Source organism: Aspergillus oryzae, chromosome 1, assembly GCF_000184455.2.
Source record: "Aspergillus oryzae RIB40 DNA, chromosome 1".
Lineage (NCBI taxonomy): Eukaryota > Fungi > Ascomycota > Eurotiomycetes > Eurotiales > Aspergillaceae > Aspergillus > Aspergillus oryzae.
Genome location: NC_036435.1, coordinates 480,636 through 494,322, shown reverse-complemented (window position 1 = coordinate 494,322; position 13,687 = coordinate 480,636). Strand labels below are relative to the sequence as shown.

General features: G+C 51.1%; 5 protein-coding genes across 5 annotated transcripts; 4 read left to right on the top strand and 1 right to left on the bottom strand.

Annotated features, from left to right (window-relative positions):
- Positions 1-2,504: 2,504 nt before the first annotated feature.
- atgI (autophagy protein ATG9) lies at positions 2,505-5,435 on the top strand (the record flags this gene model as incomplete). Its single annotated transcript, XM_023234096.1, has 2 exons — positions 2,505-3,235; positions 3,311-5,435. 2 exons carry the CDS (start codon positions 2,505-2,507, stop codon positions 5,433-5,435), a joined length of 2,856 nt encoding a protein of 951 aa, XP_023088549.1.
- An 839-nt stretch (positions 5,436-6,274) lies between these two features.
- On the bottom strand, positions 6,275-8,832 carry AO090009000182 (LysM peptidoglycan-binding domain-containing protein; the record flags this gene model as incomplete). Its single annotated transcript, XM_023234092.1, has 8 exons — positions 6,275-6,475; positions 6,580-6,908; positions 7,001-7,392; positions 7,499-7,618; positions 7,671-7,712; positions 7,833-8,123; positions 8,177-8,383; positions 8,441-8,832. 8 exons carry the CDS (start codon positions 8,830-8,832, stop codon positions 6,275-6,277), a joined length of 1,974 nt encoding a protein of 657 aa, XP_023088548.1.
- Positions 8,833-9,308: 476 nt separating this feature from the next.
- On the top strand, positions 9,309-11,718 carry AO090009000181 (uncharacterized protein; the record flags this gene model as incomplete). The annotated part of the gene is made up of 2 exons (XM_023234085.1): positions 9,309-10,992; positions 11,048-11,718. 2 exons carry the CDS (start codon positions 9,309-9,311, stop codon positions 11,716-11,718), a joined length of 2,355 nt encoding a protein of 784 aa, XP_023088547.1.
- Positions 11,719-12,098: 380 nt separating this feature from the next.
- On the top strand, positions 12,099-12,591 carry AO090009000180 (uncharacterized protein; the record flags this gene model as incomplete). The annotated part of the gene is made up of 2 exons (XM_023234079.1): positions 12,099-12,389; positions 12,439-12,591. The coding sequence occupies 2 exons, from the start codon at positions 12,099-12,101 to the stop codon at positions 12,589-12,591; spliced, it is 444 nt and encodes a 147-aa protein (XP_023088546.1).
- A 149-nt stretch (positions 12,592-12,740) lies between these two features.
- Positions 12,741-13,358, top strand: AO090009000179 (uncharacterized protein; the record flags this gene model as incomplete). The annotated part of the gene is made up of 1 exon (XM_023234075.1): positions 12,741-13,358. One exon carries the CDS (start codon positions 12,741-12,743, stop codon positions 13,356-13,358), a length of 618 nt encoding a protein of 205 aa, XP_023088545.1.
- Between the last annotated feature and the right edge of the window lie 329 nt (positions 13,359-13,687).

The window sequence follows — 13,687 nt, the reverse complement described above, 5'->3', positions numbered from 1 at the left end:
GGAGGATGGGAATCGCTTCCTGTGTAATAATAATAGTCGGCCATTATTATTTACTTTGGTATGGGTAAGGGTCAAGTAATATGATGAAGATATTAGGAAATAGTGAAGGAAAGACCCATCATTCGACAGAAACTCATACCACCAACCCACCAACCTGAAGTCCCCCCCTAACAAAGTAATCATCGTGTAATCTATGAACCTGAAGAATCTGTCCCGGAAATTTATTTTCCATTTCCCCTGATAAAGAGTCCCACCATGTCGTCCGCCATGTCCTTTTCTTTCCAAGGAGATCAATCTTCAGGAGATATCTTCATGAGAACGAAGCATCGAAAGAAAGAAGAAGGGAAACAAAAGGAAAAAAAAGGTAGGTGAAAAAGAAAGAAAGAAATTCAAAGTTACTGTTTGTCTTTACCTTTTGCCAATGATAAGGCGAGCAGAAGTAGAATACACTATTGATTTGGGCTTACTCCCTCCTCCGTCTTCATCTTCTCGTGATGGCCACTAGAACTATGATTCGACCGCCTCGCAGGACGGAGAACTCCGCAACTATGCCACTTTGAAGTGGATCCCAGGAATGGCAACTCATCGGTATCGAATCACACCAAATGCGGCGAAAATGACAACCCAATTGCCGGTGGCCCTCAACTCTTATTGGTCTAAAGGAAGTGATATGGTTTCCTATCTGACAAGAGGCACAATGCTGGACCGTGATTAAGGATGTCTTGTATGGTCGCCTATGGAATCAATACGAACCTCCAAATGGATATCCACCTGTCGAGTGGACCTGGGCAGGGCGGACAGCCCGTGCCCGCTGGCTGCGTTACGGTTAGACTCCCTATCTCCGAAAGTATGCCGACCTAGGTGGATTGACTTCCCTCAGGGACAGGTAAGCTAGCCAGCAAACTAATGGTAATCATCGCAGGGGTCTGTTTCACTAGCCTTCCTGACAGGCTCGTCCTGGTTATTTATGTTGAAGCAGTCAGAGTAGAGGAGGGTCGGTCTGATAGAGAACCATTGCCTCCTATCATCATTATGGTCGTGTCAGCATGAGTTACAACTTACGTGACACTAGATGATAGTCTGACAGGCTGGCTAGGAAGCATTGTACGTGGTACTCCGTAATAGTCAGGTGGTGCCCGGTCTGCAGGCCATTGCGCTATGGATTTGGGGCTCAACATCCATTAGCTTGTAGACGCTAGACTCACTTACTGGTCCGTGTGGGTTTCCTATCCACTTTCTTCTGGGTTTCTGTGATTGCTAGTTCTCTCTTGGGTGGACACAGAAGTGAATAGCAGATACCATCTGAAGGTGAGACCTGAATATCCAAAGAAACCTAATTATATTTCAAAGCTATTTCCAGAAAATGAATGGTGTTGATTCGGAATTGCATTTAAGGATTTAAGCGGGGGAATAAAATAAATTACCTATGGAGTACTTATCGGATGAAGGCTAAAGTAGGTACAATACACAACCCGGAAGGTGGATCTTAGGATGAAACTAAAGGAACCATGATAGGAAGGGCCACATTGTACAGAGCAATAATTTTTCTTTTTTCTTTTCGTTTTCCTGTTTTGTTTCCATTTACTTTTAAGGCAGGGGAAAAAGAAAAAATGTACGATGAATTTACATAGGGTGATTGATATTTCGATAGATGCAGGAACAAACGGCGACAAGACCTGTTCCATGATCACATCATTGCACGATAGCTGGGTAAGGGCTATCTGACCCCCCTGCAGTGGAACATGTTTCGGTAATTCTAGAAAGGTACTCTGTATTCTGGACGCACTCTCGAGCCCACTGAGACTCACCGACAACCGAAGTCGCCTTGCCAGGAGCAGAGCAAAACCAATCCATCCCCCCGCATGAACGCAAGGGAGGCTGAGGATTTTGGATCATTGAACCAATGAGCGGTGTTTTGGCGGCTCATCCCGAGAAAGCAACTGACTCGTGTCGTCAGCGAACTCCTGACTCGATTACCGATCACGTTGGTGCTGTACGTAATCGTCAGTTCATGGTGCCATTCCCATCTTTGGGGGCCACCCGCCGGATCAACCGTTGATCCCTATCAAGGTCACATGATCAACTGCATACTTCACCTGACTTCTGTAGGCCTCAGGCTGCGATCTGATATCGGCGTGACCGCCTGCATCATAGCTTATCACGAGGACTGACCGGATGCTGTTGCTTGTCAACCACTCCCCTACACTAATAGTCAACGCTGCCCTCCCTGCTCACTCGGCCTTCGTATTACTCTTCAGTCTAGCACATAAGGCCTTATTAGCTCTCTGCCGAATATATTCTTTGTTCTGCCCTAAGAATACAACTGAATTTCTTGATTGCGCCCAGCTCCCATTCGTACCTTAAGCTGACCGCTGCTATCTGCCTCGATGAATGGTCCTTAGCTGACGCTTGTATTCCGGCTTAAGGGCGGCTATGATGCACTGCTGTTTAGGCAGCTCATACTGATGTGATTCGGATTAACATTATAGGATCTTTAGCCCATGATGATGACATCAAATATATTATCCCGCTTCCTTCCTCCGAACGGCTCGCCATCGGTCTACGAAACGCTTCGGCAGCAGGACGCAGAATCGAATCCTTCGGATGTTGAAGAGCGTGCGGGATTGGAATTTGAAGATGATCGGAGGACTCAATTTAGTGACCGTGAGTTGGAAGAGGCCATGGTCGATGCTGCGAGAGACGGCATACGGAGTCCGAGCCCCAGCCCGAGCGAGCCGTTCCTGACTCAACGGAGCCCACAGAGAACCTCTGGCACAGCAACTGCTAAAACTGGTGGCCGGCGGCGAAAACACAGTCGTCCTCGGTGGATGCACCAGGACCCCGACGACGGTGATGATGATGTACCTCCATCCCTTCTAGTAGAAGGACACCAGGATGACGACGAGATGAGGTCTCGACTTCCCCCACCTCCTCCTTCTCATCGTCATCCGCAGCGAGAACTTTCTCCTGCCCCTGGTCCTTCATCACGTGCAGACCGGGCTCGTTGGAATACAACAAGGGAACAGCTACCGCTACACAATGATGGCAGGGGCCAACGTCCCGGGGTAATCTGGTCGCTGGGGCATCCTAACTTGGCCTCAGTAGATCCCAAAGAGAAAGCCATGTGGCTGTGGGCAAACGTGGAGAATCTGGACAACTTTCTGAAGGATGTTTATACGTACTTCCTAGGGAATGGAATATGGTCAATTTTGCTGAACCGGGGTTTAAGCCTTTTGTACGCCCTTACCTGAGTTCACCATTGGCTCTTATATGGTTACCTCCGCTAACAGATGGCATAAACAAATTGCAGGACATTTGCTTTCGTTGTGGGATTTAGTACTTTTCTCACCAACTGCATCGATTATCGCAATTTTCGAGGAAGTAGGAAAATGGATGACATACTCATCCAACAGTGCACTAAGAAGATGTCTATGTCCTCTACCTTCTTACTTTGGCTTTTGACTGTTTTTTGGATTGGAAAGGCCTTTCAGTACTTGATGGATATAAGAAGGCTCAAGCACATGCATGACTTTTACTACTATTTGCTTGGAATCTCTGATAGCGAGATCCAAACGATCTCCTGGCAAGAGGTTGTGAGCCGACTGATGACTCTTAGAGACGCGAACCCTGCCACTGCCGGGGCAGTCTCTGCCAGACATCGCAAGTTCATGGGAAGCCAGTCCAAGCAGAGGATGGATGCTCACGATATCGCAAACCGATTGATGCGTAAAGAGAATTACTTGATCGCTTTGGTGAACAAAGACATACTAGATTTGACTCTCCCAATACCGTTCCTCCGAAACAGGCAACTATTTTCGCAGACGCTAGAATGGAACATCAATCTCTGCATTATGGACTATGTTTTTAATGACCAGGGCCAAGTACGAACCTTGTTCCTGAAGGACACCCACCGAAAAGCCTTGAGCGAGGGCCTGCGGCGGCGATTCATCTTCGCAGGTATCATGAATATCTTCGTAGCCCCCTTTATTGTCGTTTACTTCTTGATGCATTATTTTTTCCGCTATTTTAACGAGTACAAGAAGAACCCAGCCCAGATTGGATCCCGGCAGTATACCCCCTTAGCCGAATGGAAGTTCCGCGAGTTTAATGAACTCTGGCATCTATTCGAGCGCCGCGTCAACATGTCGTATCCTTTTGCTAGTCGCTATGTGGACCAATTTCCTAAGGATAAGACTGTCCAGGTTGCTGGCTTTGTGGCGTTCGTTTCCGGCGCCCTAGCGTCCGTACTGGCCCTGGTATCCATCATAGATCCAGAACTTTTTCTGGGCTTTGAAATCACTCATGACCGGACCGTCCTTTTCTACCTGGGTGTTTTTGGCTCTGTCTGGGCTTTTGCCCGAGGCTTAGTTCCGGAAGAAACAAATGTGTTTGATCCCGAGTTCGCACTTCTTGAAGTGATTGACTTCACCCACTATTTCCCGAATCATTGGAAAGGACGGTTGCACAGTGACGAAGTTCGGAAGGAGTTTGCTGTGCTTTACCAGATGAAGATCGTCATCTTCTTAGAAGAGATCCTGAGCATGATCTTCACACCGTTTATTCTCTGGTTCAGCCTGCCTAAATGCAGCGATCGTCTTATCGACTTCTTCCGGGAGTTCACTGTGCATGTGGATGGCATGGGATATCTCTGCTCATTTGCCGTATTTGATTTCAAGAAAGGCACCAACGTCATTAGTCAAGGCGGTACGGGACGACGAGAGAGCGGGAGGCAGGACCTGCGGGCGGATTACTTTTCAACTAAGGATGGCAAAATGCTCGCATCTTACTATGGCTTTTTGGATAATTATGGTGGTAATCGCCCTGCGAACCCGTCCAGTCGCCGTCAGTTCCACCCTCCACCTGCCTTTCCGACGCTGGGGTCGCCGTCTGCCATTGAGATGGGTAATATCGGTGAGCGGCTGGAACGAACTCAAACACGGCATGGCCCAGCAGCTACTTTTATGGGGCAACAATCGGGCTTGGGCCCTGGCTTTGGGGCCGCAGGCTTTGGCGATCACGCGTCTCCCGCACCATCTATCCTCCTTGACCCGCATCATCAACCGACAGCGTCAGATTTCCGAACGGCAAACCGCTCTGCCCTTTATCCACGGTTCAGGTCGTCGCGTCCAGTGCGACCCATTACTGACCCAATCGAGGACGACAATGAATCACCCTCAGCAGAGATCCGCCGTGGTGCTGTCAAGAAGTCGCCACATACAACGACGGGATCCAGCGGTGGCGCTATCGGTACCAGTGATAGCAACCTGGGAGAGTCCTGGCGGATGAACTTGATAGGGGATGAACTTGATAAGGATACGGGTGAGGACGGAGAGAATGTCGACGAGATTGCTGGGAACGCAGGGGTTTTAGGGCTTATCCAGCAATTTCAAAAGGTCAGCAAGGACAACCGCGGACGCACCACAGTTGGGATATAGGGGCGGATGAATATGTCACCTCTACACTTCTTCATTGGTCTTAAAAGGATTAGTGACTTCCTATTTCTACATTATTAGCATAGAAGTTCAGAGGTACTCACAGCTCATACAAGCACGCACGCTATAGTGAGTGTATATACACCTACCCGTGGCACTTCGGAGTAGATATTGGCTTAGAAGCCCTAGGTTGCTACTCGGAATGTCCTATATGAGGTCACTGTATCGACTATAGAAATACTCAATGATCTGTTACTATTCATTATGATACTTCACACATTCAGAGCTCTATTCTTTAGTCAGTTACTGGCATCGGAGATCGTGGAAGGCGAAAGAAAAAGGAGAAAGTATGAAGTCTCAAATTTCCTTAGTGAAATCACTTTGGCTCCTGTCTAAGGGAATTGTTGGCTGTCACCTTCAAGTATATAAAGGCCGGCTTGTAGCGAAATATATCTTCTTGTTGAAATGGTTTAACTGAGATAGGGCGGAAAGCTCCTCATGCCCGCAACGACTTCGGAGATGATAAATGGCAGACTAGTCTTCCTCCTCCATACCCAAGTAAATCTCTACCCCAGGAAAACACCAGGGACACTAGTTTACACAAGTTCTGGAGTCAAGCTATACTACAATAGTGGGTCAAAGATATTGTATTATCTGAGTTGCGCAGGCCGTTACAATCTCTAGATGACTAGGCCGTCCCAACACAATAAGCATACCCAGCCCACAACCCCGAACAATCCCCATTCAAAGCCGGATTCAACTTATACAGTTCCTGCAGCTCGATTCCTGCGCTCGCCGCCATGTCATAGCAAAATACCCCGTCTTGCTGCATGATCCACTTATTACAGTTCTCCGGGATCCCGGCTCGGTAGACGTCGGCGTAGCAGTAGAAGTTGGGGTGCTGGTGGTGGTCCCTTCCACGCCGACACAGATATAGTAGTCTGGCCACAGCCCGGCGCAGTCATTGCCGACGGCAGGGTTCCAGGCGTAAAGATCGGCCTGGCTGATGGAGTGATCGTTTGCGATTGACCAGCAGTCATCGTCTGTTACGACCAGGTAGAATTCAACACAGTTGGATACCATTCCCTCCTATTTGTCTGATTAGTATCATGTAGAGACTTGTAGCTCCCCACGGGCAGCAACACACCTGTATAGGAGTAGGGGTGACGAACCCCCCGGCGTGGTGGTTGGGGTTGGCGGTGGAGATGTTGGTGTTGGAGAGGGGGTTCTCGTCATCTTCGTCATCTGCGAGAATGCCCATGGAAAGGGTGGATCCGCAGTAGTAAGTGCCCACAGCCAGGCCGGTACAGTCTTCCTTGACAGATGGATTCATCTGGTAAAAGACGTCGATTGTCAATCCGAGGTTGGAAAGTAAATCTTCACAGCTTAGACCCTGGACTGTATAGGTCCACCAGACGCAGTCGCTGATTTCGCCTGAGGCCCGCGGAACGGGCGCGCTGGCGGTTTGTGCGGGGGCTATATACTTGTCATTATTACCTTTGTCGGGGAATATCGAACTCCAACAAAGAGGATAAAGCAAGAAGACTAAGGATGAGGAGAAGACTTACCAGGAGTCGGGCTCGCTAAACCAATACAATACGAAACAGACGGAGTCAAAGTACAATGGTAGTCGTACGTCGGCTCCAAACTATCCTCCGCGTTCTGGTCAATGGACGGATTCCACAGGGCAAATTGATCGGGCTCAACGCCAGCAGCCCATGCATAGTCCCAGCAGCCTAACTGATCCGGGTCGGTACTGTTGATCCAGATATAGTCCCAACAGTCTGTGCGGGTTAAGTTGGCCAGCGGGATGACCAGCAGGTCGGCATCCTGCGTTGATTCCGGATCGTACCAGGGGATAGACGTGCTGGGGCCCGCTGTGAAAGGCGGCCGTGTCGCCGTGGGACCGGGTAAGTATCCTGGATAGGTGGAGATCTCACCCACGGGCTGAACGCAGTAGCTGTAGTTGAGCCATAAGTTGGTGCAGTTGGCATTCACGTCCGGGTTGAGGAAGATGCTGCGCGTGGGTTGGAATGATAAGAAACCAAGAGGGGTAGAGGATGTACAAGTCGTTAAGGCCAATGTTGAACTTGACGGTAATCATGGCGCAATCCTCACCCTCCACAATGGCGTAGTATCGACCGCATCGGGCGTTGTCATTGGGACCAATATTATCCGGGACGGGCCTGATAAGAGTCAGTGATAATAAGCGAAAAATGGAGGTTAAGATAGGCTGACTCTGGCGTGGGCATAGGCGTCACAACTGGAGAATCAGGGAGGCTATAGTTACCCAGAGGGTTACTGATGCAGAACGTGTTTCCCACAAAACGTTCCAAATTACTGGGGAACACGATAGTCAGTCACGCATACAAGTTCCAACACACTCACTCCTAGACGAACCTGCAGAAAGGGTTGATGTTAGGATTCCACGTCAGGAGCTGCACCTGCCAGATATCAGCAGCGGCCGCAATCGAGGCGCAGGTGTCGTTCGGCGCCAGCACGTGTGTCTGGCATTTGTTTTCGATACACAGCGTGCCCGTAGTCGGGAATTTGTCCTGCACGTAGGACAACCCATTCGAGCGAAGCAGTTGGTCCGTTCCCACGGACTGAGATTTGGGGATGGAGTAGAAGTCATCGGTGGGCTTAATGGAGTACATCGTTCCGGTGCTACCAGTCGCTGTCGGCGTCGGCCTATATCGTGTCAGATCAGCGTCTTCGAGTATGGAGCAGCCCCTGCCACTTACGTGCTAATCAACAGCGAGGTTGCGACGGTGGCTGGATACCCGGTGGCCTGGCAGGCCTCCGTCGCGGATGAGAAATGCGCCCTGTCCGACTCGTCGCCCGCGAACGGCGAGTTCACTTGGCGGTGGACAATCTTGAGCATGCACTCATCACAGTCCGACTCTGGGGGACCGGTTTCCCAGAAATATGCATTGCAAAGCTGACCGTCACTGGAGAAAGGTCATATATATGCTTAGGTTTCTTTGTAGGGGCCCATCAAGGCTCACCTTCGGGTCATGCATGCGATATCGTGCGAATAGATCATGTAGTCATCGGGATACCAGGGCTGCCAGGTTGTCTTTTCGAACTCATCATAGTACCGCGCACTTGTACAGGCAGTGCTGACGTTGTTGCGGTGTTCCTGCAGGGATTCGCGACATGAAGTTGCGCAGACAAGGTCCAGCCAGGTAGTATTCCGGTTGAACTCGAAGAACGGGCTGCTGAACAATTCCCCCGTGAGCGCGGGACAGGTGACATTCGCATTAAAGGCCGCGAGACAGTTCTCGGAGGCATCGAGAAGGACCTCTGAATCCGCGTTATACAGGGCATAGCTGTCCGCAGCGACTTCAGCTCCCCACCCCCCCAGTAAAAGGGTAATGAGCGTGAGCGACGAAACCATGGCTGATGAGATTAGGAGATAACCAAAAAGACCGTCCTGCCCCTGCTGGGACACGGATAGTGCAATGATTTTGTAGCGATTTTAGATAATCGCTACGTTTCCTCGCTTCCCACAGTCCATTCCACTGGCTTTGTCGGCATATTTTGACCTGTGTCTCACCAGTCCCGCTGCAGAAATCTCTTGAGTCCTCTCCCGGCCCAACGAGGAGCACCAGACAGTCCGGGTGGTCTGCTACTCAGACAACGTGCCTGACTGCTTCCGGGTGCAGGAGGGCGGCGTCGAGGGCACAGTCGTTCAGATGCCGGAAGAGTGCGGGGGCCCATCGTGGGCGCGCGCTGTCTCCTTCACCCTCTCGAAGAAGCAAACGGTCCCCGGCCATCTGGCCAAGCGGGGGGCGACCACCTCCCCCGTGTTTGACTTCACCTTCGACTACAACACGGCCCTGGCGCCGGGATGCCGGAGAGTTCAGTGTACGAATGGATTTCTCGAATGTGCCCGGGTATTGGAACGCCGTGGTGGACGCCCCGGGTTCTTCAAGCAGTAAACGTGACCTCAACCAGCTCGTGAATCGATTCTACGGTTCCTCGGATCAGTGGTACACCAAGTTCAAGTCGTTGAAGTTCCCTGCGGCCCAGGGCACCAAGTACACGGAGAAGCTTGACCAGTTGGTGTATCATAACCCCCAGATCTGCGTGTACGAGGGTACAAAGGTCGGGGAATCCTTGAGCGTTGCTATGGAAGGCACTACTACCGTTGAGTCACATTTTGGGTTCTCATTGATTGCCACCTGGCAGCCTGGAAAGTCGTTTAACGTTCATCAGGCGGCCGGCTTCTTCCATCCGGACGGGGAGACGGATGTGACCTTCAAGATTGGCGGTCAGGGCGTCCTGGACACCTCCCAGAGTTTGCAGGGATCAACCATCACGGAGATTCTTGGCGAAGCCAGCCTGGCCGGGAAGAGCATCTACAAAGGATGGGCCTCCTTTGACTTGTACCGGGAAAGCAGCGTCTCCCTCCGTAGCGGTGGTGGCAATTCAGGAGCAGTGGCAGTGGATACATACGCAGAATCTCGCATCCAGTCTGACTGGGGCCGTGTACTGGTCAATTTTCCAGCTGGTGCGGTCGACAGCCCGTTAGAGGGTACCTCTGAGGGACGGCGTGCGGACGACAAGGTCAGCACCGCGGAGAAGGATAATATCTCACGGCCGCTCGCAGAGAGCCCCAAGGGATTCATTGAGGTTGGGACAACCACCCGCGTTGGTATCAAGATGCACTTGAAGTTTGCGTCCCCGTGGCTGTCCGATATTGACGGGGAACTGCCTGATATGTCCGTGTCCCAGTCGGTGTATTCCCGCTGGCACTTCGAGCATGACGGGGCGAAATCCTGTCTGACCACTAGTCTGGGCACTACAATGAAGAGTCATCTGGAGCGCGGTTCTTACGTCGGATGGAAGGACAAGGAGACGAAAACCTTCGTGCAGGAGCTGGCGCAGGCCGGAGAACGCCAATGCTTCACAGGGGACGCGGCGACTAAGCGAGATCGCATCGAGCGGCGCCAGCTTGTGAACCCGAACTTCGATCCAGATCTATTGGTCCCCGGAATTAACCTGGGTGATGGAGGATGGAACAACATGGCAGCCCGGATTTTGTGCAATGGGTGCGGATTTTGCACCACCGAGGGGGTTGTCGAGGAGCCCTGTTGTGGATGCGCCTGTATCCCGTGTAGGTATGGCACCCAGGCCAGTGTCCGGGATGATGACTATTATGTCTTCCCGATTTCCGACCAGACCTCGTTGGCCCGGAGAGATCTGCTGATCAATGCGAGCTGCGGACTCCAGGACGCGCATTGCGTAGGATCGGACAACAAAACCTGGCTGGTAGAACGACAGGCCACCACTCCCCGGATCAGCCAAACACCAAAGAAACTGAATATCTGTAGGACTCAGATCACCGGGCCCAAGTACCCCTCATATCCTAAGCAGAGCCCGAATGCCGTTCTGGGGCCCCAGGATTTTAATTCTCACTGGTCGACCCAAAACGTCATCAAGTATATGCATAACTCGTCACAGTCCTGCACCAACTGGGCCGTGGGCAAATTTGCGAACTCAGATATCGTGTGGGACAAAAGCACCAACATCAGACATAACCAGTTCTATGAGAGTAAGTACCTTCCTCCCTCGTTACAGACGAAGCTGACTCGAATCCTGTCCTTCAGCGGAACATCCGTTTGAAGGCCAGACCATCTCGCGGTTCTTCAACGTCCACATGACGAGCGTGGCAACCGTCACTCGGCCCTGCACCTGGATAGTCACATGGATTCTCTCACGGGCTCCATGGGCCGGGGCAACGACCAATGTCGCCCAATTAATGAGTTATGAGCTCGAAAGCCGGGATCGACAAGGCCGCCTCGCTGTCTTCCTTACCGACTCCAACTGGATGAAGGGGGCCATCGTGAAGGGATCTTCCCCAATTCAGACCTCTCGGTGGGATAACCTGGACCTTGGCGACGAGCAGCTGGCATATCTGAAAGAGCTGGGAATGCTCTTCAGCTATTGGAACCATCCCGAGGTGTGGCAGTCGTTCTGTGACAGCTACAATGGGATGCGCGACGTGCTGCTTCAGTTTGACAACTGGTACATTGCCAACCGGGGGCCCAGCGATCTAGTTGGGGAGTGGAAGAAGTTCAACCAGCTCGAACTCAAGCGGATTGTCGAGAGAGGGAAGGCATCGGCGCAATATCTCAAGGAGAGTCGTAAGCCGGTACCAGGCTTCTGGGGGCGGGGGTGGACGCTCAAATGGCAAGGGCTGTTTACCTATTTCCCGGGGAACCTCCTGTATCAGTTTGGCACGATAAAGCTGGATCAGACCTGCGTGAATTTGCAGTAGCCAGTGACGAGTCCTGGAAGGGTCATTAAGTCAGCTCATCTAGATCTAGCAGAGGGACATATACATCCGGGTGTCTCCCCGCTGTACATAGCTTATATATTGACCGCATGGGAAGAAACGTACAAAGTATAGTTATCCGAGGACCGCCTATATTCTCACTGTTGAAACCTCGTCAGGGGGTTGAAGTCGTAAAGGGCAAGGAGGAGGATTGGGGAAAAGTTAATAGTTGGTGGAGTGGCTGCTAAGCCTAGACGAACGCTAACGACGACGTCATGCCGCTCAACATATGAATAAAGGTGCATGCCACCCGCCGCATCTCTTTCTCTCTTTTTTTTCCTTTTTTATTTACGTTCCTTCTTTTTATGGATCAAGTCACCGTTATGGGCGCCGGCTGGTCATCAGACCACCCTGAGGAGCCCTTATTCTCAGCTGCTGATCTACGACAGCCCCCCAATCCACCCAGCCAGTCCAAATACCCTCGTTGTTATGGGGATGTGGTCCCTTCGGTCTGTAGCGACCGGCCAGAGGACTTTTACGACGAGCTGTATGAACAGATGTACTTTGTGCAGCATGCCTACCAAGACTGCATCGTGGCCTTTCAACAATGCGAGAAAGAAAATCCCCGTGTCGACCCCGAGGAGTGGTTGTTCATTGCTGAGCGAATCCCCCGGGTATATGAATATCTGGCACATAGCACCAATACCTCGAATGTGGATGTAGACCAACCGATTGATCTTCACCCCCGTATCGTTAAGTGAGCAAACCCTCCCCGCCTGCTCATCTCTGTCAATCACCGCTAGAACACCGCAACTCTGTGTGGTGGGAGTAGATATCTTGGCCGTCTCCCTGTGGGATATCTGCTGGAGAAGCTAGACCCCGGCCCACTGGGCGCTACGACTCTGCCACTTCTGACTACCTTTCCTGCGTCGCGCATGTCTTCCGATGACAAGGACTCTCCCGATAATGGAGATAGAGAGCCCCTCCTCCTGCTCTACTACCGCTGGACACTGCAATCACTCACCATGCTAGCCTTCCTGCATGAACACGGGGTCTACCTGATGGATTTCAGCTCGAGCACGATATGGATACGTGATGATCTCTCGATTGCACTATCAGGATTTGTGAACGCAACCATCCCGACAGATGAATGGCCCTACTCTCCTGACGGGACGAGATACGAAACAGAGATCTATTACCCAACCAATCCCGACAGTGGGCACCCAGAGCTCAGTCCGAAGATCGATCTCTCGGATTGGGCGACCTTTGTCTGGCAATTGATGCGAAAGGATGCGTCCAGTCATAGAGCGAAGAGGTGGGCGATGCCTACCGATCCATTGGATCCGGCAGAGATGCCCAGGGAGGTGAATGTATGGGAGTACCATAAGCAACGGCTGAAGGAAGGCAAGCTACAGCTTTTAGAAGAGGAACGATTGGGTCCGATGCTGGTTAAGGCCTGGAAGGGGAAATATGAAAATGCTCAGGAGATCCTGCAAGAGGTACGATCGTATCTCCAGCAGATTGGGGTTCAGATGGACGGAGAGGATGAGGTCCTTCTAGATGATGGGCGAAAGTGGGAGGATGTATTCACGGTAGTCCCGACAGATGGCGCCCGCTGGGGTCGGGAGATTAGATATAAATAATATCCATGGGTCCATCGCTCGAATACCTAGCTGATATTCTAGATAATAGAGTTATGAAATTTAAGATATATTGTAAGAGTGACTATAAGGCTATAAAGGATTGTTATGATAGACTTCGTGTCTCCAGCTTAAATGCGGTCGGTCACAAGGTGGATGTGGGGTAGCAAAACAGAACACCGTCAAATGTGGATGACCGTTCTCTAACACCATGTCGGAGTCCGCGTTATTACCATTACCAACATATCTACTAAGCTTATAATAAGCTTCGAGGATTGTTCATCTTTTATATTTATTGATCTATCGTCAGTTTTCTTCAGCTGCGAATGTGC